Genomic DNA, 27,580 nt, shown 5'->3' on the forward strand with positions numbered 1-27,580 from the left:
CCATCATTACTTCAACTTCTGAGCCCCAGACCAACACAACCAACCAGACATCAACAACAGCCATTGCTACATCAACTAAACTCCGAACCACCAGTCAGAGCCCTCTGACGTCCTCAGCTCCTTTACTTTCTCCTCCTGTTTATGTTTGTCTGTTGTTTGTTTTGCTGGTAACTGATTAAACAATATGAAAGTACAATTATATAGGTTGATGCCAGTGCCAGTAGAAGAGGTGTCAGATGCATTTTCTGACTGTTGTATCTCGATTATCTACCGTTGATCGGCGGCTCATCTATTATAAAATCAGTCAAATAATGTTTTTTGATTAGGGTTAGAGCTTAATTCTGTGGTGGTCCCTTGTTAAAATGTTATTTTTTTATCTTGACTATTCACCTTCAAAGACACTGTCAGTGAATCAATGGAATGTAATGAATTTTTCTTAAGAACTGTCGTCCTTATTTCAAACACTGTGTAAACTGTTTGTTATACAATTGATGTGCAGCTCATACATATTAAAATCAATCAAAGCAGGTTTTTTTAGTTGTCAGATTCAGTTTTTTGGCCCAAAATATACAATTTTGTAGAAACGACTTGAAAATCTATACAAAAAAAAATAAATAAATCTGGTTTCAAATCAATTCTGAACTTGTTAGCTTTTGTTTGGGCGATTCAATTTGTTATTTTCATTGGTTACAATTCAGAGAAAGTGTGTGATTCACATAGTTTAGTGAATGTCAAAGATGTCTTAAACTTTCTGACTGGCATGCATGTCGTGTAACCTCTTCTAAAACAGAAAAACCTGGATCCTTCAGTTATTTCCAATTATAGACCGATTTCAAACGGCCCCTTTTTAGCTAAAGTTTTGGAGGGAATAGTTTTTAATCAACTTCAAAGTTCTTGCATGATTTTGGTATTCATGAAAAGTTTCAGTCTGGCTTTAAGCGTCGCCACAGTACTGAAACTTCTAAGAACGCTTGACGATGTTCTTTTCACTGCTGACTCAGGAAACTCGGCTGTTTTGTCAGTCAGTGACTCAGTTCTTTTATCTATCAGAGTTCTGAGTGTGAGATTGAAACAAAATAAAATATATATTCATCCTTGTTCCATGAGCAGTTACACAGGTTACACTACCACTGTCACAACACACTAACACACACGTACACACAATACTGTTCTCCCTTTGTCACTTGCACAAATCAATCCCTGTGTGTGTGTGTGTGTGTGTGTGTGTGTGCGTGTGTGTGTGTGTGTCAGTAGTATCAGATGCAGAGGGGTGTTTGTGTGTGTGCAGCCGTGCATACACCAGCTCAGCTAATGTGGAAGGAGAGTCCAGACGTCATGGATCAGAAGGGAAAACGCAAACACACACACACACACACACACACACACACACACACACACACACACACACACACACACACACACACACACACACACACACACACACACACTGCGGTGAGAAGTCAGCAGGACACAGCAGTCTGACTGGTTCTGTTTGCTGGACTTCAGCAGGCAGAGGAGAAGCAGTCCATTCTACATGACTCCATCTGAGGTAGGACGACATCCTTTATTCTTCTTATCAGTGCTTTTGTTACACCTCTTACACCTGCTAACATCTGGCTTGGCTAACATCTGGGTGATGCTTGGACATCGGTCAGTCGGCACTGAGATTAAAAAGAGAGACTGAAGGTATTAAAGATATCATGGTCTGAGCCCAGATCGGTACTGAGCATGTTCAACTCATCAGAGGTCAGAAAGAAGTGACTTTGAGCAAGTCATGAGAAAATGATGCTTCTAGTAGATTTTCTGATGAAGTGTACGATCTGCTGCTTTCTGCTCTTCCCTGTTTTTCCAGTGGGTTTACCTGCATTTAACAGAAAAAAACACACACTTACTTCTGTGTAAAAGTGGTGTTAGAGAGGTTTTAGTAGTGACATTTAAAAGAAGAAGAGATAGAGAGATGTTGTTTGTTTAAAAAAGGAAAAACATCTCCATGCAGCTCGTCTCCACGTGTCCTGAAGCCCTCGAGATCCTCACCCGACCTGAAAAGACGTTATTTACACCTTCTGGGCAGTAAAGCTCGTGCACCCACTTCAGGCGAGGTGCGTGATAACACTTTAGCTCAGCAGCTACAGTGAAATTTTCGACTTAGGAGTGGAAATAATGTCTTTTGAAATCACTTTGGGATCTCTGAAGATTTGGATTACAGCAGACGAGCTGTAAGGAGACATTTTATATTTTTCAAATCAAGTCTCCTGCTGCTTCAGGTGTTTAGAAGAATACTGCAACTCAGAAATGTTTTGTGGAAACTTCACCTGACGTTATATCAACATGTTGATGAGGAGATAACGACTGGATTTACATGTTTGTGTGAACTGTTCCTTTAACTGATGCAGCTTCATAATATCTAAGACTGAATTATGTGAAAAGCTTCTGTCTTCACTCTCTGCAGCCCCTCCTTCTCCTCCTCCTCTTCTCCTCCTCCTCCTCCTCCTCCTTCTCCTCCTCCTCTTCTCCTTCTCCTCCTCCTCTCCTCCTCCTCCTCTTCCTCTCCTCTCCCTACAGTAAGCTGATCTGTTGCAGTAAAGGTCAAAGGTCAGGGGGAATTTGTAACAACAGGAAGTGTGTGTGTAACCGATGAATCTTTAATAATGTGAGCAAATTGTTCTAGACGATGGATTTACTTGCGTGTGTGTGTGTGTGTGTGTGTGTGCATGGTTAAGACGTTATTGAAGAAATTGATTTATTATTGATAAGATTATGAAAGCCAATAACGACAGCTGATTGCATTATTGATTAGAGCAGATAATAACGGCTGCTGAAGTTCCACAACACTATTATGAGATTACGTACACACACACACACACACACACACACACACACACTGTTCTGTCTTTGTTCAAGTTTATTGATAATAAAGTGTAAAAAAACACTTTAAACTTCCCGTCCTCGGTACTTCCTGTCCTCCAGATGTCGTGGCATTCGTCTTTCCGCTGCTCAAAGTTTCGCCACGTGTTCGGTAAGCCGTCCACGCGGGATCACAGCTACGACGGGGTGCCAATCACACGCAGCGTCCATGACAACCACTACTGCTCAGTCAACCCCTGCTTCATCGCCGTGGTGACGGAGTGTGCCGGGGGCGGGTCCTTTTTGGTCCTGCCGATCCATCACGTGCGTAGTCTTCAGTCCTCACTTCCTGCTGTTTGACACAATAAAAGCGAAAAATTGAGACAAGAGGAAGTTGAACTCCACTTGACTGTCCATCAGCATGAGGTCGAGGAGATGACTGAATCTGTATTTTTTGGCAGACTGTTCCTTTAACTTAAAGATCTGAATCTCCTCCTACACTGTCAAAGAGCAACAATTATTAATTAAGATGTATTTATGTTTGTTCTGAGTTGCTGCTGTGACCTTGATATAAAATAGTTTTGGTGTCTCAGACCGGCAGGGTGGACCCTCAGCACCCGAGGGTGTGCGGTCACAGTGGAAGAGTTCTGGACGTCAAGTGGAACCCGTTCGACGATCACTGCATCGCCTCGTGCTCGGAGGACTGCACTGTAAGCCGACCCTGGTCATATCTACGGTTAACATCTTTCTGTCGGCGGGTTGATTAAACAAGGGTTCTGTGTGTGAACGCAGGTGAAGATCTGGGACATCCCGGTCTGTGGGGTCCAACAGAACCTCACCAAGGCCAGGAAGACTCTGATTGGTCACTCCAGGAGGGTGGGGCTTATTGAGTGGCATCCGACAGCTGAGAACCTGCTGCTCAGCTCCGCCTACGACTACAAGGTCAGACGCTTCATTGGTCAGAATTTAGCAGTTTTAACATTTAGTATGTCCTAAATCTGTTCCAGCTATGGCCCATATCGTTTGTCTGGTTTTGGGGGTGCTGACCTCAGTTCCAGTTCGCAGCCTTTTACAGCCAGAACTGGACCACATCTGGTCCCGTCTGGCAACCAATCACGCCAGATTTTGGCTGATGTTTGAGGAGTTTAGCTTCCTGGGTCACAGACAATGTTTTTGTTAACTGAGCTTCCATTGAGAAATTAGCATCTTGCTAACGAGTAGAAACTGGACCACTAGCTTCATCAGAACAACCTGTGTCAGTGTATTTAGGTCCAGATAAACTCTCCAAGCAGAAAAGCCCTGACGTTGTCTCTCTTTAGGTCCTCCTCTGGGATGTGTCCCAGGCAGGCACAGTGCTCAGGTACCCGGTCCGAGTGGTTCTGATGCCCGTCTACCACCGCTACCCGTCTGACACGCTGCTGCTGTCTGTCAGCTTCAACAGAGATGGCAGCAGGCTGGCGGTCACGTCCAAAGACAGACGAGTCCGAGTCCTGGACCCACGCACAGGAAAGATCCTGCAGGTGTTCTGAAGCGTTACGAGTTTGTTTCCAAAAACAGAAAACAAACTTTGTAATGATGCTGCTGATGTTCCTGCAGGTGTCCAGCAGTAAGTCCCACAGGGCCAACAAGGTTTTATACATCGGAGGTTTGAAGATGCTTCTGTCCACCGGCAGCTCACCTTGGAACCACCGACAGATCGTCCTCTGGGATCCTGTACGACACACGCACTACTACATAGACCTTCATTTAGTGATTAGTTGAATTGATTGACTTTTCTTGTTCACAACACAACTATAATGTGTCTCTGTCACTCCGTCGTGTGCAGGACGACTTATCGGAGCCTCTGTATGAAGAAGATTTGGACGGGTCTGCCGGAGTTCTCTTTCCCTTCTACGACCCCGACACCAACATGCTCTACTTGGCTGGAAAGGTCCCACAAAATAAATTCCTCTTTGGATCTTGTTGAGAACAGAGTCTCTCTTTAAGGGTCACCACAAAGTGTGTGATGCGTTTGTGTGCTTCAGGGTGACGGGAACATCCGGTACTACGAGCTGAGCTCTGAGAAACCTTACATCAACTTCCTGACGGAGTACAGGTCCCTGCTGCCACAGAAAGGAATCGGTGAGTATTCGTACACAACGCTAACACAGAGACTGTTCTCTAACGTCCAAACGCCATCTACCATCCTCCAAGTACCAAAAAGTTTAGTTTCCTGATGCTTTACTTTCCAAATTTGCACCCTAAAACTGTCCAAACATAATTTTTGGTCAACTTTAGCAGGTTGTAGCATTTACGCCACTTTTCACCGGCTGCAAACTTTTGCTATACTATGTCATAAATAGATTTCCTCTCACCTTACTTTAGGAGTGATGCCAAAGCGCGGCCTGGACGTGAATGCCTGTGAGGTTTTCCGATTTTACCGTCTGATTGCCATCAAAGACCTGGTCGAGCCACTGTCGATGATCGTTCCACGGAAGGAGGTTTATTTTACCTCTTATTCCTCATCGTGTTGCATTTACAGAGGACAGAAAAGCGGTACAGATTTGCTTTGTCCTTCCAGTCAGGTGTTTTCCAAGAGGATCTGTACCCGATGACAGCCGGACACCAGGCGGCCATGACGGCTCAGGAGTGGCTGTCTGGGATCGACAGAGGTCAGTGATGAACTGAAACGGCTGACAGATACACGCATCAGTTTCTCTCAGTGATCCAACACAACCACCTGGCTCTATCTCCATCAGGCCCTGTGCTGATGTCCCTGAAGCCTGGGACTCGAGTAGCCAACCCTTACCCAGAAACCCCTGCTGAGAAGGGGCTCGTGAGGCAGTTGAGCTCCCTGAGATTCGAGATGGGCCCAGCTGATGGTGCCGTGACCGGGACAGATGTGAACTTTATGGAAGAGGTAGATGGCGTGAACGAACACTGGGTTTTCTGTAAAGATGACAGGTGAAAGTTTTGTCTGGCTGTTTTGTTGCTGTTGTATAAACCAGCCGATCGTCTCTCTTGAGGCCTTCCTTGAGGAGCAGCTGGCGTACCAGGACGCTAAATACCTCAGAGAGGTAAGCGACCTGTCGGGATGGCAGCCAGATGAGACCCAGATCCCACTGTGGACGTACTGCTGCACCCCACACTGCTGTGAACCTGCAGAGAGGCCGCCGCCTACAACCGAGAGCGAGGTGGGGTGAGAATTTATGACATATGTAGATGAGAATACAAGGGTTTCTCCTCTCACTGCCAAGAAATTCATGTTTTATTTCAGCTCCTGCAGGTGTTTTACAGGCAGCAAGACGAGATTAGAGGCCTGAGAGAACAACTTAATCAGAAAGACGTGAGTATTCAAACACAATCATGCAAAGACACACAAGGCAGTCGGCCAACATCTATATATCATCCTCGAGGATCAAAACCCAGGAAGGATTTGGGACTGATCAACATCCAGATGAATTATAAAGATGATAGAATACCATCAGCTGTAGCCCTGTGACCTCAGCAGTCCAAGGCTGTGTCATACCTCTGAGTGTAATTAGTAAAATTGGGGTAATTAAAGTGACCGTTTGTTTGTGCTGTGCAGGCGAGGATCACTCAGCTGGAGCTGGAGATCAAAAACGCCAGAAACAACATGAGGGCGACCTTCTGATTCAACCAATCACATCTCACGCTGCTGTGTAGAACCTGGACCAATCAACAGTTCCAGCCAATAAAGCAAAGACTGACGACGTCTTTACTTGATTTGGGTGTTTGTGTTTACACTTTCAGATGGTTTTAAATTCTATTTGTGTATCCTTGACTCCTGGGATCTTTGTCATGGCACAAGATATTTGGGTAAGCCAGATATTTTTGGGGGTTGTGGCATCATGATCTAGATCACCAAACTAACCAATGCTTCCTGGAGTAGATTAATAAAAGTTTAAGTTATTTTTTGGCCTTTTAGGGTTAGTCGATGCATTGAGTATGGACGTATATCTGTGGATCAGACTTCAGGCATGGCACCAGGGTGTTGGTGGCAGATCCTTTTGGAGGATTTGGAGGCCAGGTGAACGTCATTCTGTGCGCCCAAGCATGTTAATCCCTGAAGCCAAGTTTGTGTGAGTAGTGTGACCGCTCATTACCAAGCCCGGTACCCTTTCTTGGCCCTGGCTTGGTTGGAAGAGGTTTGCTTCGGCATGGTGCGGTTGTACAAGAGGTAATCGTGCTTCGGCCCAGTCGGCGGTGGAGCAAAGTGAATGCAGGCCAGCGGCGGACTGGGGACTGGACTTGTTCCAGCACGTCTGACATATTTCAGTCTAATTGAGATCTGAAGAAGCCACGTTAACACCTGTTGCTCTTTAACTTGGACCACATGGAAGATGTTGCTCTCCTGTACATGTGGACCAGGTACACTTAATATTTCCTGTTTCTGCCAGTTTTGTTTGGGTTAAACAAACATATATTAAGTGGTTTGACTTAGATAAACAGTGTTGGTTTAAATAGACCCTTTCACAGGTCTGACATGCTACTAATATTTCCTGTCTTTTTCCTGGTTGCCATGTTAATAAAAAACAAAAGCGGCGTAAAACAGTTGCAATGGTGCATCTCCAACTTGCACTCATGTTCATTACATGAGTACATTTAACACTTTTGAGCACTTTGTAGTTGAAATTTAGCTAGCTGCTGCCCTCTGCTGGAATAAAGAGGTAATAGCAAGACTATATGAAGCAACTTAAAGACATTTTGCATTTCTTTACTCTTGTCACTGGAGTGTGCACTGATAGCAAGCAGCAGTTTTCCAGCTCCACTTCAGTGACTTTCTCTACCATGGTCAAGTTTTCAGTTTATTTTTTAACATATTTACATCCAAATGTCTGCAGAAGAGACGTCAGAGCAGCATTCAGCTCTGCTGACGCTGAAGAAGCTCAAAGTCTGTCGAGCGCATCGTGGAGACAAAATACCAGAGAGGAGACGCCAGGAGCAAAATGTTAAGATTTTATTTACAAAGTCCTTTTTGTGTGTTTTTTTTGTTTGTTTTTCCTTTAACTTACAGAAAGTAAAAAAAAACAAAATAAAAGAAAAAACAAAACCTCAACTAGTCAGTGTAAGTGTGAAGGATCGACTGGATCTCTCTACTGAGCAGGAAGAGAAATGAAACGAGAGGCAGAGAGAGAGAAAGAAAGAGAGAGAGAGCGAGTGTCCCCAGACAACCATACAAAATTAAACAAAAACAATTTCTCTGAAAAAATATTTCTTTTAAAAAGCTCTGTTGGCAAAAAAGAGAGAACACAGTTTGCCCTGAGCGCGCTCGGCCTCGGGGGGGAGGGAACGGGAAGGTGGGTGGAGGTTTTTCAGGAGGGGTGTTCACTTGGTTTGACCATCCGTTGATGACATCACAGTGCCTGTCAGGAGCGTGGTGATGACATCACAGCTGCGGATTCAGTCCCAGAGGAAGGCGATGTTAAAGGGGAACACAGGAATGATGGGAATCTAGGGTTTGGTTTACCTCCCATGAGCCTTTGTTCGGTCTCCTTCTGCAGATTTGGCCGCAAAATTCAAGCGTGTGCACGAAGTAAGTTTTCCACGGTAACTCATAAAAATTCTGACATTGTAAATCAGTTGAAATATTACATAGATATTGATTGGGAAAGTTTAAGTGATGTAATCAAGATATTTTGTGATCTAAGAAAAATTAGAGAAATACAGAAAACTCAAGCTTATCATGTTTTGATCACAAAATAACTCGATTGTGACGTCAAGTGTCTTAAACTTCGTCTCAGGAATGTTTCGTTTTAAAGCTTCGGCTTCGTTTACGTCTCGTCAACGGAGTAGGAAACTGGAGCGGAAATTGTCACGAAATTCCTAGATTTTATTTCCTGAGACACAATAAATTCAGTTGATGTGATAAATCTCCCTGTCAGTGTCCTGTTGTACCTGCTGACATGATTAACATGCCAAGTACGCAGAAAAATAACATGTTTTTAACTCTGGTTTGCAAACTCTGATTTTTTTTTGTTTGTTTTAGAACGGAAGAGACAATCACCAAAGTCCAATTTCCTACATCCTCTCTGACAGAATTAACATCAAAAACCAATAACAGAAATCAACGTATGTGCGTGTTTCTTCTGGTCACGTCACACTTCATGCTGCTCAATGACCCTCTGGTTGGACAGACGACTGAAGCTGTTTTACTGACAAAACAAGATGATAATCAGTTTTGTGAATTTAAAGATGCCAGAAAGTTCTAATCATGTCAACAGGAACTTCTTCTAGGACACTTTTAGAGGAAACTTGTGCGATCAAAAATGTTTGTTCATCTGTGGCAACCCGGGATTTATTATGAATTGTATTAATTAACGGAAGATGCCGGCGGTTGTTTCGGTCTGCAGGAGAGAAACTGACGAGGGTCCAACAAGAGGTGACCTGTTTTTAGAGATGGAACGCAGCCCAGGAGTCGACCGGGTGAGGGGAGGAGTTGGAGGAGGAGGACGAGCGTTGGTGGGGGAGGGGGGGGAGGTCGGGGAGAGGGGAGGGGTTTGTGGGGTCTTCATGGGTCCTCAATCATCATCTTCATCATCCTCATCATCGGGGTCCCTCTTCCTCTTCTCTCCTTTGGCCGGAGACGAATCCTCATCTGTTGAAGAGATGGAAGCAACAACAACCATCAGATCAGAGTGAACTGGGTTTCAACCGTTGATAAAAACATGGTGAACATTAAATCAGATATTTACTATGAAAATTATGCTGTTACAACTGCAAGCATTTGATCAAAAAAATTTTAGAAAACTGAAAAGATAAAATCAAACTAATTTCTGACAATAAATCTATTTAACTTAAATAACTGTGGTATGTTATCATAAACGTGACGTAACATTGTATATACTTATTTCATCGCTTTCAGGTCATTAGATGAGGAAATATTTTAAAATACAATGTCTGACGTGGAAAAACTCAAGATTTTTGGCACTGAAAATCAAAGATGATGAGTCTGTGAGCTCGTGTAGGAAAAGTAAAATAAAAGCTGATGAAGAGGACTGTGTGGAGGTAAAGGAGCCACATTGTTACTGACCATCATCCTCCTCATCGTCATCATCATCGTCATCTTCCTCACTGTCCACGTCTCCGTTCACCTCTCCGTCCTGAACAGAAAAAAGTCAAGTATGTCATCTCAACACTTACAGAATCACCATGAAGCAGAGAGCTGCAGGACGACTGTGTGTTTCAGTCTGAGTATAAGAACACAAGCAAGAAAACAAAGAAATTAACTGACTTTGCTGAAACACTTTGAACAAACACCTCACTCACTTCATCATCAGCGCTGTCGTCTTCATCGTCGTCCTCTTCGGCCACTACGTCCTCCTCATCCTCCTCTTCCTCCTCCTCGAAGTCCTCCGACTCTCCCTCTGGAATAAAAGAAACATAAATGATCAGTAACAGGCAGCTGAGGGATCCGACTGTGACGATCATCTCCGGTTCATCGAGAGTGAAAGCAACGCTCACCTTCTCCTTCTTCGTCCTCATCCTCGATTCCGTCTCCTTCTCCGTCGGAGTCGGACGCCTCGCAGTCATCGATGTCGTAGCCGTCCAGGTAGGTGAGCTGGGGGAGGAGCTTGAAGATGGATTCTCTGTAGTCGGCCAGGTTGGTCACCTCGCAGTTAAACAGGTCGAGACTCTTCAGCTGGGGCAGCTTTTTCTGGAGGAGCAAACAGACGTGATCACAATCGAGTTCAGAAACAACTTTTGTTTAGATTCAAACAGAATAATCCCCCCAAAAAAGTGGAAAATATGTTAATTAACAATTTGCTGGCTCAGGCGTGTGTGTGCTGACCAATCAGAGCAGACTCTGGGCCTTAAAGAGACAGGAACTTAAAAAAAAGACTCATCCCAACAAAACACACAACCACGGTCCGGTCGTTTTAACTATGTGAGGTCCTGGGTGAGAGTGGAAACCCACCAGGGGCTCCAGGGTGCTGATGTCTTTGAACTTGTTCCCGCTGAGGTTCAGGTGCGTCAGGTTCACCAGCCGCTCAGCCAGAACCTCCAGACCGCCTGATATCCTGTTGTCACTCAACTCCAACTGCACAGAAGAACAAAGGGAACGTTTTTAAACCCACAGGAACCACAAAATAAATCACAGTTTTAATCTATTATTCCAGCACATAAGATTTTAAGATTATGTTTAAAAACTGAAACCATCTGTGTGCGTTTGCTTCTTTTACCTTTTTGAGTTTGTCCAGTTTGGGGATGTCTGCTACGCTGGTCAGGCCGACGTTGATGAGGCTGAGCAGCTCCAGGTTCGAGAACTCTTCTGTGATTCCTTCAATCTTCCCTTCGCCAGTGCGACAGTTATCCAGAACCAGCTCCTGGACCTGAGGGCGGGTCAGGAAGGGTTTCAAATGAGTGTTTTTATATCGATGCAATCTGTCACACACAGTCAAACTCTCGGCTCACTGCAGATCTGATTCTCAAGTACTTTCGCTTCCTGATTTGACGATCGTGGCGTTGCGTGACTAATCCTTATAGTCACTTTACCCCATGAGCTCTGCTAATTACTGTGCAGGACAATTTGAATATTACAAATGAAGTGAAAACCACAGGCAGCCGTGCAGAAACCACCGTGTTTCCCTTTCAAACACTCAGCAGAACATATCAGGAGCAGAACTGTTCCGGTAGTGATCGAACTAACAAGCATCTTTGTTGATTAATCTGCCGATAATTTTCACAATTAATTTTCATTCATTTCAAAGACTCTTTATTCACGGTCAGAAATTAAAGTATAAAATCGTCACATGTGAGACACTGGAACCTGAAAATGTTTAATATCTTTAATTTAATCAATTTACCAAAGATGATGGAAATTATTTTTCCTTCTGTATATATACACACTATATATTTTTGTAGTCAAACTGATCCTTGTAGCTGTAGATCAAACTGTTCACTTGTTCTTTTACCAGTTTAATGAACATTTGTGAACAGTTATTCAAGGAAATATAAAATGTTAGTTTTTGGATTCATTTGTCAAATGAAAACAGAGTTTTTCCTCACTCTGGTATCAATTCTGAGGCTAAAACTAACCTTTCATTGTTGATTATCTAAATAAATTGATCGATTTGTTTTTTGGTCTATAAAAGAAAAACAGGTGAAAAATGCTGATCAGTGTTTAATCCTCAAATGTCTTGTTTGAAGATTTTTTCTTTAAAAAAACTATAATAAACAAAAATAATACAAAAGCTGTTGAATCAATTATTAAAATAGTGGCCCGACTGATTTGATAGTCAATTAATCACAACAGTTCTAATCAATACATATAAAAACAAACAAAAAAAACAGTATTTGAAACATTATTCAGCTCTAATAAGTCCGTTTTTTTCATTAATTTATCAAGTTAAGTGCTTGGTTCATAAATTGATATTAGATTTATCTGCACATCCAGCAAATATCAACACCTGAGAGGCTGGAACCAATTCATTTTCCTACACCTTGAGATTGTGAAGCTGCGAGTTTATCATATGTTTACAGCTAATTAAAATATTTAAAGTAGCTGCAGCCTCTTTAATATTAATCATCTGGTCTAAAAGTCATAAAAACATCAACATCCACCGCTAGGAAGAGCCACAAGCTGCGGTCTTGGTGAAGAGGACTCTCGTGGGCTTCATAATGGAACGGATCCTGGGACTCTGTTTATAAACTCCACACACATGTGACGCTGCTAGGTTAGCTCTTCTGCTAGCTCCATGCTAACTGCACCTCCACCTCCACCCGTCTCCTACTTCTAATCCCGGCCTGTGAACCCGTGAGTGAGCCCGGCGGAGAAAGACACGGGCTGTATGGTGTTTTTAACGTTAATGGAGGAGAATTCAGCAGAAGAAGCAGCAAACGAAGTAGCCGCTTTAGCTAGCTAGCGCTAGCACGCCACTAGCTACGCGCCCTTAGCACCTTATGGACACGGGCTCCGACTAATCTCTGGAGGAGCGTTAATATTAACGCCTGTTTTTAATTAATATATCTAAAAACACAATATTGACAAACTGGCTTAAGACGAGTTTGCAGCTAAAATCCAGCGTGTAAACTACAAATATTTTAGAAGCGGGACAGTTTGTACATTTTGGAAAACAATGACGCATTTCCTGCTTTACACGAGTAAAACGCGATAAAAAAGCGATAACGTGATGAGTCATTTTACTGCCAATAACGTTTAAGTCGGTCACTTATTTTGCGATTATCTCACAACACGGAGCGCTAAAGTCCGTCGACAGAATAAATTTAAAGTCTCCGGTGTGTTTAAATCGAAACCGGCTCGTGCAGCGCCGTTATAAACCGTATTATAACTTCGAATTAACGCGTGTTCCAGATATTAGCCAGGCCCCGGCGGACACGGATGTTTATTTCAGCGCACTCGCAGCGGGTTAATGCACGTCCTGCTGCACGGGCATCGTTTATAACTGATCATTAACAATGTGCAGGACAGTTTCGAGCTAAATAAGAGAGATAAATGTGGACATGAAGCAGAAAACAAGGCGGTAAACAGCTGCGCAACTGGGCTGTTTACCTCCGATCAAACTACTGACCCCTGGTAGTGAATTAAATATATAAAAATGCCCCTTATTAAACAGTTTCCCAGACTTTTACTCGTCTTCAGGCGTAGCGTTGGATAGTAAATAGACATTTTTGCACTTTTTCGGGAGCTGCAGACACTCTGCCATGTGCTCGCCAGTCGCCACCCCTCCTTCCTCCGGCCGGTCAAGTTTACACCGCATAAACAAGACAACAACCCGGGTTACTCACTTCTGTCGGCGACCGGTGCCTCAGCTCTAAGTTGACCCTCTTCTTCATGTCCATTTTCCCGTGATTTTGGCCTGAGTTTGAGTCTCTGCGATGCGAAAAACTTGTTTCTCCTCGATCCTCTCTTCAGTATCAACACGCGGAACCAGTGTGAAGCTAGCTATAGTGACGACATAAGACTTCCGGGTACGACCTGCAAAGTAAAGTTCACACGATCACACCGGAAGCGCCACGGGAATAAATACGTATGAGCAGGCGCAGTTTTACTCCGCAGACGAACAACAATAGTTTTTAGTTGAGATTAATCTTTCAATACCGGCCAAAGAGGTTTTTGTCATGTATTACGAGATTATACTTTATACATGAATTGTGAAGGGTGTCTATTGTACTTCCGGTCGTCCCCTCTCTCTTCCTGTCGAGCTTGACGCGGGTGAGACGTTCCAGTGTCGTGTGTGAAAAGTGGGTCAAGCCGTACGTAGCCTTTAAATGCCCCGGAAAGTATCGGAATTTGTGCTTTCACAGCGCACATTGGCGACCCAGCACATGAGTAAACCCGAGAGGGACTGTCAAATGAATTCTGTTTCATTAAATGCAAAATGAGTTAAAGCTGTCAGCCATGCTCTGAAGCTGGGCCAAATCCTGTTTGTTTAACTGTAATGGATGTTATTTTTGTTGTTGTAACCGTATATAAACTCCTCCTCTTCACTCTTTCGGCATGCTTGGTTTTACAAGTAATTATCAGAAAACGGTAAAGATAAAATCATGAGTCACTGGGTTCTTCTAATTCAACGCCTGATTAAAAAAACACGTCGTTTCGGTGCGAACAAACGGGAGTTTATAGATTCCGAGGCGCACATGAAAGCATCAGGAGTTGGTGAGTAAAAGGAGGGAAACGGCAGCAAGGAGGGAAACATGTCTCCACGGCGCCATCGGCGGCCATTTTGGCTCATTACACTAAAAAAACAGTTGATGGCTGCGTTCAATAACTGTCATGCTTTATACGATTACTACAGCAGTTGGTGGAAGGAGTATTTAAATCATTTAGTTAAGTAACAGAAGCAACACCACAGTATGAAGATACTCAAGTTAATAAAGGCTACTGCATTTAAAACTCCACTTGAGTAAATGTACAGAATCAGAGTAAAACTCAATACAGTGGAGCTACAGTCAGTGTTACAATTCAATAATTAGATAGCTGGATCTTATTATTAATGTGTTAATATGGTAGCATTACCATGATGTTGTAGGTCAAGGCTAATTTTAATTACAACTCAAATTAGCCTTATGGTCTATAGCCTAGCATACAATTGAAATACTAAAATAAAGTAGCAGTTCTGTCCCTCAAATTGTTGCTACCTAAATGTGCTTCAGTACTTAATTCATTTAGAGAATATGAACTATAACCAACATTTATTAGCTTGTATCACAAGCTAGTAATAAAATAAGCAACCTTAAGAAATCAAGCCGCAATTCTCATTAAAAACAAACATTATTGACCATTTTAAAAGTGACTGACTGATTGCTGGTATGCTGTTTTTTTTTTTTTTTTATCTATCTATGAACAACAGATTGGAGTCTCGTCGTCTGCAGTGTGTCGTCATAGTGTTAATTCTTTATTGTCATTACATTGTAGTTCATCTTCACGACAAGCAGTTATACATACAGTGGTCTTAGATTATATCATCATCCAATACGAGGAGCGCAACAGTTAGAGTTAGTATCACAGCTAGGTTTTTCCACTGACCACGCCCAAAACCCCCCACCCCATACCTTCATACACCCCCACCCATCCTCCACATCATACACCAATGTATTGACAATCGTCAAATACGCCACAGGTGCCGAACCAATAAATAGGACGCAGGAATAAATAAATAAATAAATAATCAAATGAATACGTACAATACATAAATAAATATCAACAAGGTGTGTATGTACTCGCATACACACACGTAGCTCACCAGAAGACACCAGGTTCTGTAGGCATAGGGGCTTAATTTATACAGCCACAAGGCATTTAATGTAACACAGCCATAGGTCAGACCAAGGCCACGCTAATAACATCCTGAAAATATGTAGCTCGTTTCTTTAAAGCTGCAGCAACCCCAAGAGCAGAATCAATCTGACTGGTTCACGTAAACATCGGTGGGCGGGGCCTAAAATAATCACTGTCTTTTTTCGTGGAAAGTAACTAAAATAATTAATTGGTTTTGTACAAATTACACGGTAAAGGTCCCATAATGTAAACATTAACCCAAAAAGCTTTAGTGTGAGAGTTGCTTATTTTTTAAATTAAGCTAGCAGTTTCCCCATTTTCACTCTTTATGCTGTGCTAAGCTAACTAGCTGCTAGCACTAGTGTGGCTCCAGGGTGCAACTTGTAACTTATTTGGTCCCAAAAAAGTCCAGCTAAACATTTTCATAGGTTGCACTGATTATTTAAATAATCGAGTTTTGGCAATTTCCTAATCCGTAAGACTTAAATGAAGAAAAACATGTATGTGGACAATTATTTACATAATTACATAATGTGTTCAGAAATTAAACTGAAATGTAAATTATTAATTAAATTATGTGCTGGTGCATCTAAATGAACTAGTTTGGCTCACCAGTGCAACCAGTATGAGCTTTTAGTCTGGAGCGCTGGCTAGATTCATATTTATCGTAGAGTTACGAGAGAAGTATCGATGATGTCGTCGATGAAAACAGCGCAGAATTGGTCATTTGGTGTTTTATGGTGTGATTACTGGGTTAATCATGTGGCCAACTCCAGAACCAAGTGATCATCTTCAGTGTGATTCTATTTTTGAATATATAATATGGAGTTTTCAGTTTTTCTATTATATTAAAAACAAGTCAACGTTCAGCGGCTCCTGAATATAAAGTCACTCTTCTCAAGACAAACCAATGAGAGTATTTCTGCTCTGCGAGCTGCAGTGTAAGACAATCCCAGTTGAAGTGAAGCTCTGGCGGGTAACATGGCCGAGGTCTGCCTCTCACGGGGGTGAAACGGGAAAAATGGAGCATAACACTGTACAAGTCCCTCATTGAGGTTAGAATACATCTCGCCATAGAGGGCAAATCAGCAGAAAGGAAAACACACACACACAAAAAAGAAGAAGAGAAACAAAGATCCAAATAAATAAAAACATATTCAAGAAGATTCAAAACAGTCTTAAAGCACTTTGTAATTTAAAGAGGAGAGCTATACAAATATAGCTAAACCAAAACATAAAACATAAATAAGAAAAAAACAATAACACAGAAACGGAACATTAGAAAATGAGGCTCGATGCAGCGCGAGAAAAAGCCAACAGGACGAATATCTCCCCCCCTTTTTTTGTTTTAGTTTTTGAAGCCATCTCAAACAGCAGACGTGAAGCGGTTCAGTTTCATGCAGCTCACAGACTTTTTCCACAGGTGTCAGACTCAGATCACAAAGAGACAGAACAAAGAAAATCAAAGAAATATAAAAAAACAGAACAAAAATAAAACAGCAAACACAGGTGTGCTCCGAACCCTCGTCTTTAACAACCACCTGAAACACACAAACAGGTGCGTGAATATTAACAAGTTTGACTGTTTGTGATTGTATTGTTGTTGTCACGTGTGCTTTGGCAATGGAAGAGATGTCTATAAGATCTAAAGCAGATAGATAGATAGATAGATAGATAGATAGATAGATAGATAGATAGATAGATAGATAGATAGATTTGACTGCAGTTTTCCTTCAGAGCCATCTCTTCCTCATTTTATTGTTAGATCATCATTTATTGCCTTTTCAGTGTTTATTGTCTTGATTATATTGAAAATCTGGTTAAAAATGCACTTTTTTTTTTTTTTCTCTTTGTGTCCAAAACACCAGAAAAACCTTCAACTTTCACGTCCCTCAACCAAATATTTAAGAGGGGACACTACAGGTGAGCTTGGATATATTAAATCAGGTTCAACACTTCTTGCTTCATTTTGCTGATGGATTTTTAATATTGTAATGTTCTATAAATCAGGCTATGGAGGATATATGAACAACTCCTCCTCTGATTATAGACAGGAATAAAACTGGAAGGTTTGATCTGATCTAAAATAAGACACGGTTAGAAGCAAAACAGCCTAAAATCTCCACTCTGCCTGAAAAAAATGGTGTTTTCACCTCTAGTGTCTCCCCTTGGTAATATTGTTTTACCTGGTAAATTATTATTACTGTCAACTAACATGTCAAGAACCAGCACGATATATCATCAACAATGTCTCACTTTTTCGACTTAGCTTAACGGCTACAGAAGCGTCCCGACACTGTGACATCATCACAGCGCCGTCCGTAACGGAACACAAGTGATCAGAATAATTCAGGATACAAAAGTGAAGCATCTGTACATCTTCCAACGTTTAGGTATTCTGCACAACACCGCATCACAGAGAAACGCCTGCACAGGCATGTGAAGCGAGAGGCTAGCTGGTTAGCAACATCTGGTGCATTAGCATTAGCCATGCTAGCACAGATTCCTGCTGCTTGTTTGAAATAATGCCTGGATAGAAAAAAAAATGTTTTAAAACAGTTTAATCTCAGTTATAATATTTAAAAATGTTAGCATGGTGGCTGAGAGCAATAAACCCATTGAGCTAACTGGTTTTAGCCTCCTGTTTGCACCAGAACCAGAACCGGAAAATATTCTGTTTTGTTATGTACAATGGAGTTGATATAAACCCAGCACCATTCTGAATGTCCTTCTCAACAAGTCATGAATCAAATAGTAAATTCTTCACGTTTAACGTCTCATTTAAACAGAAACAAATGATAAAAACAGAATAAATACATTAGAACAAATCCCCTAACACTGCTCCAACATTTCCATCTCTGTTAGCCTCGATTTGGATTGTATCTGAATCTCTCCGTCAGCTTGTTTTCTAGTTAGCAACAATCAACACGTGCTAAAGCTGCGAGACAGAAGCCAGTAAAACTATTTAGTTAAAAAATATTTTGCTGCTATTTACGTCAAAACACTCGAACTTTGGTTTTTATAAATGTTTTCACCTGAACTGATGTTTTCCATTGTCCTTGACAGTTTGATTTGTTTAATCTAACGTCATCGATAAAGAGCTGAATTATTAAAGAGCATTCAACACTAAATAACATGAACCTTTGTTTGAGTAGATTTATTAATACTGCCGTACAAACACTGCTGATACATACGCACACAGAGGCAGGTAGCACGTTGGTGCAGTAACAGTTGTAGCCACTGAACAAGTCCCACATCATATCACATGTGGTGATGCTCCAGGGAACGACCACGGCTTAAAGTTACCACCAATACTGAAGTTCGCTAACCTAAGAGGAATTTGAGGCTTCTAGAATGTTCTGACAACGGCTGAATAAATGAGTTTGCACCTTATAAACGGACCGGAAACTTTCTCACACAGTCCAGAATGTTTCTAGATTATTCTGTGATGTCAAGGTTCCCAAATCTTAAATTGAGAACTTGATCAAGACAAGATTTACAAATGTTCTGGAACATTTAACCAACGAGGATATGGTGCCTCTTCGTTCACCAACTTGGAACCGGTTCCAGTTCACACAGGTAATTTTAAATCTTCTGTTACACTCATAAATAAATTATTTACAAGTCTGAGAAGTTGGTTTCCAGCTGCGACCAACAGTAGAAAGGTTGTCTGGGATTCTGAAGTGGGAACTTTGTACATGATAATCTACAGACAGGCCGCCCTCCGTCGATGATGCGTCCTTGATTACTACAGTTCCACTCCAGACTCGGATGGCAACAAGGTCCCAAACATCAGAACCGGCTCGAGAACCAGAGCAAGTTTGGTGGGAAAGTGGGAACAGAGGGGTTATTATGGATCCCGGTGCTCTTGTTGCCAGGAATCTGTCTCACGGTCATCACTGGTTGGGTTGTTTAGGGTTGGAATTACAATATCAGGGTACATGTCAGAGGCCGAGTAGCCAATCAGAGAAGGAGTAAAAAGCGTTGGGATCCATAATAACACGCTGTAAAGACCGTCGAGAATGCTTTGAAGGTTCTGGAATGTTTCGAATCTCCGTGGGTTCTAACGTGACGTCTTAATGAAGGATGGTTCTGTTGCCTTCAGGACACACTGGGCATCATTCATGTTTAAAAAAAAACAGAAACAGGAATTTTTAGAACAGCTACCACCGTAGTCTTGCATGCAAAAGCCACGAGAACGACGAACCAACAAGCATCTACTCCACACAGTACACACACACACACACACACAACACTGTGGATGGGTGACTTAGAATAGTATACAGAGAAAAAACAAGCATCCTTTCCTCTTTTGCCTGCTGTAATAACCCCACGACTTGTCTGTGCATCGACCTGGTGAGAAGTTCTGTTCGGTACAACTGGCCTGTGCTGGTTGTGTTAGCATATCGCTGCTGAAACAACATGTAACCCAGAGTTTTCATTTCATTTCATCTCTTGAGTCGACATGTTTAATGATGAATGAGTGTTCTGACCCTCATCACCTGTTAACATCTCCTGCATTCACTTCTACGTTCTGGAAACTTATTGCAGATACTGCCTTGTTCACTCCGGCGTCTTTACACTCAAACGTTTTGGCTCGGCTGGTTCATGCATACAGCCGCTGAGCTTCGAACTGCAGAGTATGTTACAAGAGATGTACTCAATCAAAAGCAGGAGGGTCTGCTGACCGTCTGCAGCTCTGGACTCTGGACGGTGGGTCCAAAGGTCTGTATATCAGTATGGAACCATGCTGAAAGGCAGTGCTAGCCCAGGAGGGAAGGAGCAAAGAAAGAAAGAAAAGACAGGAAGTGCTGAGAGCTCTTAGGCTGAAGAAAAGCACAGGAAGGCAAGTCAAGGTAGAAAAAGACAGAAGTACTTTCAGAGAGAGACAGCAAGAAAGACGAGATGACAGTTTTCACAAAAAAGCTGCCAGGCAGTTGAACTGACGAGCAGGAATTTGTGCTGGCTTGATCATAATAGAGTAAGAACAAGTCGAAACGCACATACAGACACAGACATGCACGTACATATACACCGTGCCTTCTTCGCAAGTCTCCGAAGCCTCATTGGTATCCGACGCTGCCCGGCTGAGCGGAGCACTACTGAGTGAGCACTACTGAGTGAGCACTGTGCTGCAAAAGATCGTCATCTTCTCGTCTCTTCAGTCCTTCTCTTCTCCCTCTCTTCTGCATCTCTCATGCTAAAAAAGAAAAATCTACCTCCTCTAATCGCTGTCCTGCCGCCTCGTCCACCGCGTCTCTGTCACAGTCACTTCAGTCCGTTTTGTGAAAGCAGAATCGCACAGAAGCACAGAAGAAGAAGAAGAAGTAGAAGGAGGGCGTGGTTTGTTGTTTTTATACGCAAATACAGGCTGTTTTCAGGGTGTCTGGATTGGTCGAGGGGAGAAGGGTCAGGTCGCTGGCGGGACCTAATGAGGGAGCGGCACCAGGATATCCACGTAGTTGATGGGGAAGAAGCCCGACTGGCCGTTGATCATGCCCTCGTACCAGTTGTCGTCGATCTGGTTGGTCAGGGTGATGACGTCGCCCTCCTTGAAGCCCAGCTCGCCTTCGTTCTCTGGTTCAAAGTCGTAGAGTGCTCGGCAGCAGGGCTGGTCCATCGGGGCTGTGAGGAGTCAGAAACAACAAGCGTGAGGTAGATTTAATCAGATTTGTAAATAAAGTGCTACAACCCCGTGTGCCAGTTAGCTTTTCACAGCTTCCTTTCATTTACAGTCCAGTGTGTGTCATAGTGCTTCTACTGGGCAACATGTCACGTAAATTATCAACTGAGGAATGAAAAATTCCAACACACTCGTCTAGTTTGGACCTCTCGAGGTGACGCGGCTGCTTTGCTGTTGACCTCCATTCTGACGCACTAAATGAGGTGAAACAAACAGTTCTTGTTCCTGATGCTAATTTTTGTTCCTGGCGGTCCTCGTCTGTTGAGTCGTGACGTTATTACTCTGATCATGGCAGAAGGTTGTCTGACGCTCATTCAGTACCTGGTGATCTTCCGGGCGATTTGGCAGAGTGGATCCCTCCGTTGTGGCTCTCGCTGGGGGGCAGCAGCTCCAGGGTCATTCTGGGTTTGGGAGTGTACTCCTTCCTCGGTTTACTTGACACTTCTTTTATCCTGGACAGTTAACAAAAAAAACAAAACAAAAAAAAGTTTGTGTATCAACATCGATCGATGTCAGCTGGGTTATTTTTATCACAGCTGAGCCTGACGGATCAATACCTGTCCTCCATCTTGCTGGAGAGCTGTTGGAGGATTTCGGCAGAGCGGCTGTGGTACTCCAACTGGGCCTGAACCAACGCTGCCAGCTGGCTCACCTGTTCTATCTGCAACACACACACACACACACACACACACATACATATGTTGTTTCCATTACCATCCCTGTTCTGTATCCATGCTGGGCCAGAGTCTGGCTCAGCACAGCACGGCACAGGATGGGACCCTGTGGAAAACCGTAACTATGGCAACAGAGGAACCATGTTAACATCAACACAATGAATATTTGATTAAGTGTGTGTCCTTCGCCAGTATATTTCATCATGACGTCCATGTTTGTTGCTATTTTATGAAAATGCTGATTCACTGTGCTTTAGAAATGTATCTTTGTAAAGTTTCACCCACAGCATCCTCAATACTTTTCTGTTTCCACTGGTTCTTTAGGAATATTACTGTCAACACCAACAAATGTCATCTGACACAAAAATAATTCCAGGTGCAATTTAGGGCTCCAACTAACGATTACATTCATTATCAATTAATCAATCGTTTGATCCATAAAATGTCTTTAAAAAACTAGCTCAGTCAGTAGCGTGCACAACCCCAGTACAGAGGCTGTGTCCTCAGTCAGTAGTGTGTCCCTGGTGTACAGAGGCTGTGTCCTCAGTCGGTAGTGTGTCCCTGTGTACAGAGGCTGTGTCCTCAGTCGGTAGTGTGTCCCTGTGTACAGAGGCTGTGTCCTCAGTCGGTAGTGTGTCCCTGTGTACAGAGGCTGTGTCCTCAGTCGGTAGTGTGTCCCTGTGTACAGAGGCTGTGTCCTCGCTGCAGGGTTTGAATGTGAAGCCCTGCAGGCCTTCGCTGCATGTCACCCTCCTCTCGTTCATTCATAAAGCCATTAGAAATAAAGTTGACTGACACCATGAAGGATAAAAATGACTACAGTGCAAATAAAACTTCTTTACAATCAACACGGACGTTAAAACGACTGATTGATTAATCAGGATAACAGCTTGCAGATCATTTGAAACTGACTGGCAGTTGCAGCCCTACAAATAGAAGCAGATCAGGTCGTCCTTACGTCGCTCTCCAGCAGGTTGAACATGCTCTGCTCCGCGATCTCTTTGCTCTCGTCAAACTTCTCCAGCGCCTGTTTGATTTCATCCTCCTGGACTTTCCCCTGACGCTTCTTCTTGTAGTCGAAGTCCAGACGTCGGCCCTCCATCTTCTTCAAGTGGTGCTGCAGCGGAGGGGGACAGTAGTTAAGCTCCAACACGGCAATCATTCAGTAACAACCTCACCGACAACAGGTGTTTCACTCACCTGTATCTCTTTGAGGTCTTTGTCATGGAGGTTCTGCAGCGGGTCGATGAAGTTCTGTTTGACCTCCATGTCCAGAGCGTCCTTCACCTCCCCGAGCTCCTTCATCGCCTCGCTGGCATCGATCAGCGCCATACCTAGAAGAAAGGAAGGGGTGGAGGGAAGACGGAGAGAGAGAAATATTGAGGAGAGATACTCGACAGGAAGAAGTCAAACAGCCATCTATTGATGTCGAGAGAGTCGGTCGGACTCTTAACTTTGATATCCTCTGACCTTTTCTAGTGCTTTTGTGGTTCATTTCTGGGCTCTGGTGACTCAAAAGTCTCACAGAGAGCGTTTTATAAATGTCTGAAAACACAACTTGACCTCAGTTTGGCCTGATTTAAATCTGATAAGTGAATGCCAGAAATTCTGCGTTGAGGATGTCTTTTATCAGCGCTGGTGGAGGATATGAAAGTATGATAGTTATTTGGACTCCATTCTCAAGGAAATGGTGACCCTCAACTCTTTTCTACACATTTTCTAAATGTAACGACCTGTAAGCACCATTTTGGTCATTTGTAGGTCAAAAACCTTAAAAATATGCTTAGAGATTTCATGGATTTTGGCCCACTAGTTTTGGGGGGAGAAGTGTGGACTTACCGAAGCTGGACTCCTCCCCTAACTCCCGTCCAAACTTCAACATGGCGTCGCCCAGGACGCTCTCAGCCTGCGGGTAACCAGGTCCTTTCTCCTGCCCGCGGATCTTTGACATGGTGTTGATCATACTCAGCTTGGCTCTGGATGCTGCAGGGCGGTAACGGTTAGATCAGCTCATCCAGGTCATGGTAACACTAAGTGCTGTATCGTAGGCGACTGGAAGTGTTTCAGCTCTCATCCAAGAATCTTTTTCAGTTCTAACTGACTGGAGAAGAGCTGCAGGGTTTTAAACTCTGTCCCACACAGGATTTAAAAGCCTGCGACTCCCCTCCAGTTAGTTAGAACTGCAGAAGCGTCCTGGACGAGAGCTGAAACGTCTTCAACAAACTGAAACAAGTCCAGCTGGCTACGATACAGCACTTGGAGTTAGCTGTGTGTTTCCTACCTGGGTTGGGTTGTAGGTATTCTGTAGTTTTAGTCATGATGTCCAACACTGCTCTGCTGGTGATGTCCACCTTCTGCAGAGGAGAACACGTCAGGAGAATTGTGAGAGATGAGACACGTAAACCAACTCAACAAGGATCAAGTCTCGATATTAATGTATGATGACAGATATGAAGCATATGGAAGCCCTCAGGGGACGAGTGACACATTTTACATTTTTCTGTGAACCATTTTCTGAGTCTGATCCAAACTGGTTTCTCCCCTGGTCTTTAACTTCAGAGCTAAATAAAAAATAAAGATTCACCAGGATAATCTAAGTCTCTAGTTTCTTTGTCTGGGGATAAAAGAAAAGGCAAAAATATGTAAAACAGACAAAGATCAGGGCCACTGACATGATTGTTTTTAGCTTTTTTTTTCAGACCTAGAAAATATAAAATAGATCACGTGAAAAAAAATGTTTTCTCACTTGCCCCCTCAGGGCTTCCGTAGGGGCTGCGTAACATAATGAAAACAGCTTCATGAACGAAAAGCTGCAATAATTAGTCAAACAAGACAGAATAAAACATACAAACACTGGAAACTAAGTTTGTTTTGTCACGTATCAGAATATTTCATGAATATTTACCTTTTCCATTTCTTTGAAGTCATCGTCTAGCTTGGTTCCCTCTGCTCCTCCGACCTTCTCGCTGACTTTCTGTAACAGGAAACAACAAAGAAAGAAAGAAAGAAAGAAAGAAAAAGGGAAGGTAAGGATTTTTATGCTCTGAAACACCTTCTCGTCTTTCAGGGCTGTTTAAAAACATGAAAGACTCGACTGAGATGAAAGAGGTCACGGATAGAAAACTGGTTATTCCTGTGAGATGAAAGTGAGACATCAAGAAAAAACTGAATATGAAGTTCTGACTTTCGCTTTGTAGACGACAAAATGAGTAATCAGATGACGCATCACACTGAAGACTGTTTGGTGTGAGTTTTAACCTTTAATTTCCGCAGCGTTGTTGTTCGTGTCAATAAAATATATTAAAGTGAGTCAACAGCACTTTATTCTTCTGCACGCTGGACTGTGAAGGCAGCGAACGAGCAGCTTCATCCTTCTACAGGCGACGTTCTGCAAGACGAGTTTCACCGTTTGTGGCGTCGTCCTTTAAAAGTTTCTCACAGTCAAACCTGATGAAAACAGTTTACAGACTGACAGGATTATCCAGATTCTGTTTTGTGTGACTCCAGAGCTTTTGTATTTTGTTATTTGTACCCAGAACCAGCTCTGTTTTCACTGAACTGCAGATGTTCACGACCTGTTCTGAGCTCCATGTTGGTTCTGGTGACGTGCTGATGGGACGATGTAGTTCACTGAGCTTTAACACAAAACTACATGATACTTTAATTACAACAAACTGACACTTGAAACTGATCTTTTAAATTGACAAACATAAATGTATTTGTCTCTTCATTCATTAACATACGTTTGTCTGTAATATTATCCCCTGAGGTCCACTGGAAGAGACGTGGCTTGCTTTGGGTCAGTTTTTAAAGTTATTCGTTATGAATTAAAGAATATATTATGAACATAAATCTGGTGGATTTCTGCTGATGAGCTTCTTTTCACAGACACATGAATACATAATGTGTGTGATGTAAAACTGCTGCAGTGTTTCACAGTGTTCCTGCTTGAGCTCTGTGATTTTAGCACTTTTATTGGTGCTTTTTCTTTTTCCTGTTACCATCTTTCAGAAGTTGAAGTAAAAGATTTAAGACTTTTTTTTTTTTTTTTGCACACAGGAGGTCGATTTCTCTCGGATTTAGAGCAAACAACCTGTAATAGAAACGTATTCTCACACTAGATTCATGGATGTCTGGAGAATAAATTAATATATCACACAACAAAGACGTGGTTATGACAACAAAACACAAACCACAGCAGGTTTCTGGTCACAACAGATGTAAAGTCAGAGAGCAAATACTAACGTCTGCACATCGAAGCAGACTCGTAAATGTTGCATCACATTCAGACTTCCAGACCTCGAATCCATCGTGATCACCAGGAGGAGCCGCAGAGTGACACCTCTCGCTTTCTAATCGCATCAGGTTGCAGAGAGGAGAGTGGGATTTTCCAACAATCGTGACTCACATCAGCCGCCCACACACTTCAGTGGGCAACACACACACACACACACACTCTCTTACTCATGCAGTGTATGTGCAGCAGCATATAAATGAATTCAGACGACACACAGCAGAGGAACTCACACAGAAAGGTTCAGGGTGGAAGGAAGCAGCATGTTTAACACAAATACTGCAGCTGTTTATACAAAATAATACTAAAAGATACATTTTGTGGGCTTTAAAATTAACATACCAATAAAAAACAATAACAGCTTTCATGGGAACAGCCGTACGTAACCACAGCTCCGATACAGAAGCACCGATCCATACTTGTGTTTGGTGTTTCCCACACATAGACTTTACCTCGACGGGCTGCTCTGGTATATTTGGTGGACTTAATGTTTTGTAACTGGTACTTATCTATTTCTAATCTGTTGGAGAGAATAGCACCACCTGCAATCGATTAATAGCCGTAACAGAAGTACGAGTTTATTTTGCTTTCTGGCTGTAAAGCAAAGACTTTGTAAGAATGCTATGAATAAGGACGCACACGTAAGATCTTGGATCCTTAAAATAAGACATGTATATAAAAAAAAAAGAAGTAGCAGACAATCTGCTCTCGTCCTAACCTCCCGTCTATCGAAATTAAGGTTTGGTAGCGCTCAAATTTGAAATGACATCAGTATCAGTGCCTGAATTTCTGCACTGGAACCCAATGCCAACATCTACGGTACTTTACTCTCATCAAAATAAAATATGTCACATCAGTTGTAAAACATAAGTCACCAAATACAAAACTGATATCAGCACTTTGGACTGTATAAGAAATGTAATTAACTCTTAAAAGGGAAAATTAATAACAGTAGAGGGGCCTGACAGCGTCTAGACTGATCCAAAGAAGTGGAGAGGAGAGATGTCAGCCGGTACCGTGTTGGTAACCTGAACCCAAAACACCAGCTGTGTTCTATTGGGCAGCTTCATAAAATGTAATGATGCTGAAGAAAATGAACACATAGAAGAAAAAGTTGGACAATTAAAGCAGCACTTTCAAAGCGATTCTGGAGAAGAGTTGTTGATTTTTCAGTTCATCAGCGACCAAAACGTACAAACTGAATATCACGTAGTTCAAACCTACAGCTACAACTGATAAATCACACACACAGATGCAGCTGTATTTATAATACGTCTGTCACAGAGGACAGTTAGTAGCAGCACACAGGTACATCTATTTGGATTAAAGATCCGAGTGTTTTC

The 27,580-nt window shown here is 42.6% G+C and overlaps 3 protein-coding genes across 6 annotated transcripts in view; 1 reads left to right on the top strand and 2 right to left on the bottom strand.

Moving 5' to 3' along the window:
* Positions 1-1,415: 1,415 nt before the first annotated feature.
* LOC119027833 (coronin-2B-like) lies at positions 1,416-6,826 on the top strand. Of its 2 annotated transcripts, XM_037113308.1 has the most exons (14): positions 1,416-1,549; positions 2,968-3,168; positions 3,438-3,554; positions 3,637-3,786; positions 4,164-4,364; positions 4,441-4,557; positions 4,670-4,774; positions 4,869-4,965; positions 5,209-5,324; positions 5,405-5,495; positions 5,583-5,743; positions 5,850-6,017; positions 6,101-6,169; positions 6,413-6,561. In XM_037113308.1, exons 1-14 carry the CDS (start codon positions 1,535-1,537, stop codon positions 6,476-6,478), a joined length of 1,674 nt encoding a protein of 557 aa, XP_036969203.1. In that variant the 5' UTR covers positions 1,416-1,534; the 3' UTR covers positions 6,479-6,561. The 2 variants fall into 2 exon arrangements, with proteins under 2 accessions (XP_036969203.1, XP_036969202.1); XM_037113307.1 differs by having other exon boundaries at positions 6,101-6,826.
* A 960-nt stretch (positions 6,827-7,786) lies between these two features.
* Positions 7,787-13,771, bottom strand: LOC119027517 (acidic leucine-rich nuclear phosphoprotein 32 family member B-like). Its single transcript, XM_037112780.1, has 7 exons — positions 13,594-13,771; positions 11,028-11,177; positions 10,763-10,885; positions 10,309-10,501; positions 10,114-10,211; positions 9,878-9,947; positions 7,787-9,442 (listed from the first exon to the last, which is right to left on the bottom strand). The coding sequence occupies exons 1-7, from the start codon at positions 13,645-13,647 to the stop codon at positions 9,366-9,368; spliced, it is 765 nt and encodes a 254-aa protein (XP_036968675.1). The 5' UTR covers positions 13,648-13,771; the 3' UTR covers positions 7,787-9,365.
* A 1,409-nt stretch (positions 13,772-15,180) lies between these two features.
* LOC119027144 (endophilin-A1-like) overlaps positions 15,181-27,580 on the bottom strand; it is a 29,859-nt gene continuing 17,459 nt past the window's right edge. The window contains exons 2-10 of one of the 3 annotated variants that reach the window (XR_005077310.1): positions 24,849-24,917; positions 24,225-24,297; positions 23,783-23,926; positions 23,144-23,277; positions 22,902-23,060; positions 21,827-21,930; positions 21,591-21,721; positions 20,614-21,211; positions 15,181-17,127 (exon numbers count right to left, since the gene is read on the bottom strand). Coding sequence is in view for 1 of the 3 variants with exons in the window: in XM_037112064.1 (XP_036967959.1) it covers positions 21,015-21,211; positions 21,591-21,721; positions 21,827-21,930; positions 22,902-23,060; positions 23,144-23,277; positions 23,783-23,926; positions 24,225-24,297; positions 24,849-24,917 (1,011 nt within the window). In the remaining 2 variants the exon portion in view is untranslated. Of the gene's footprint in view, positions 21,212-21,590; positions 21,722-21,826; positions 21,931-22,901; positions 23,061-23,143; positions 23,278-23,782; positions 23,927-24,224; positions 24,298-24,848; positions 24,918-27,580 lie in introns of all 3 variants that reach the window. The other 2 variants (XR_005077309.1, XM_037112064.1) reach the window with 2 other exon arrangements.

Source organism: Acanthopagrus latus, chromosome 10, assembly GCF_904848185.1.
Source record: "Acanthopagrus latus isolate v.2019 chromosome 10, fAcaLat1.1, whole genome shotgun sequence".
Classification (NCBI taxonomy): Eukaryota; Metazoa; Chordata; class Actinopteri; order Spariformes; family Sparidae; genus Acanthopagrus; species Acanthopagrus latus.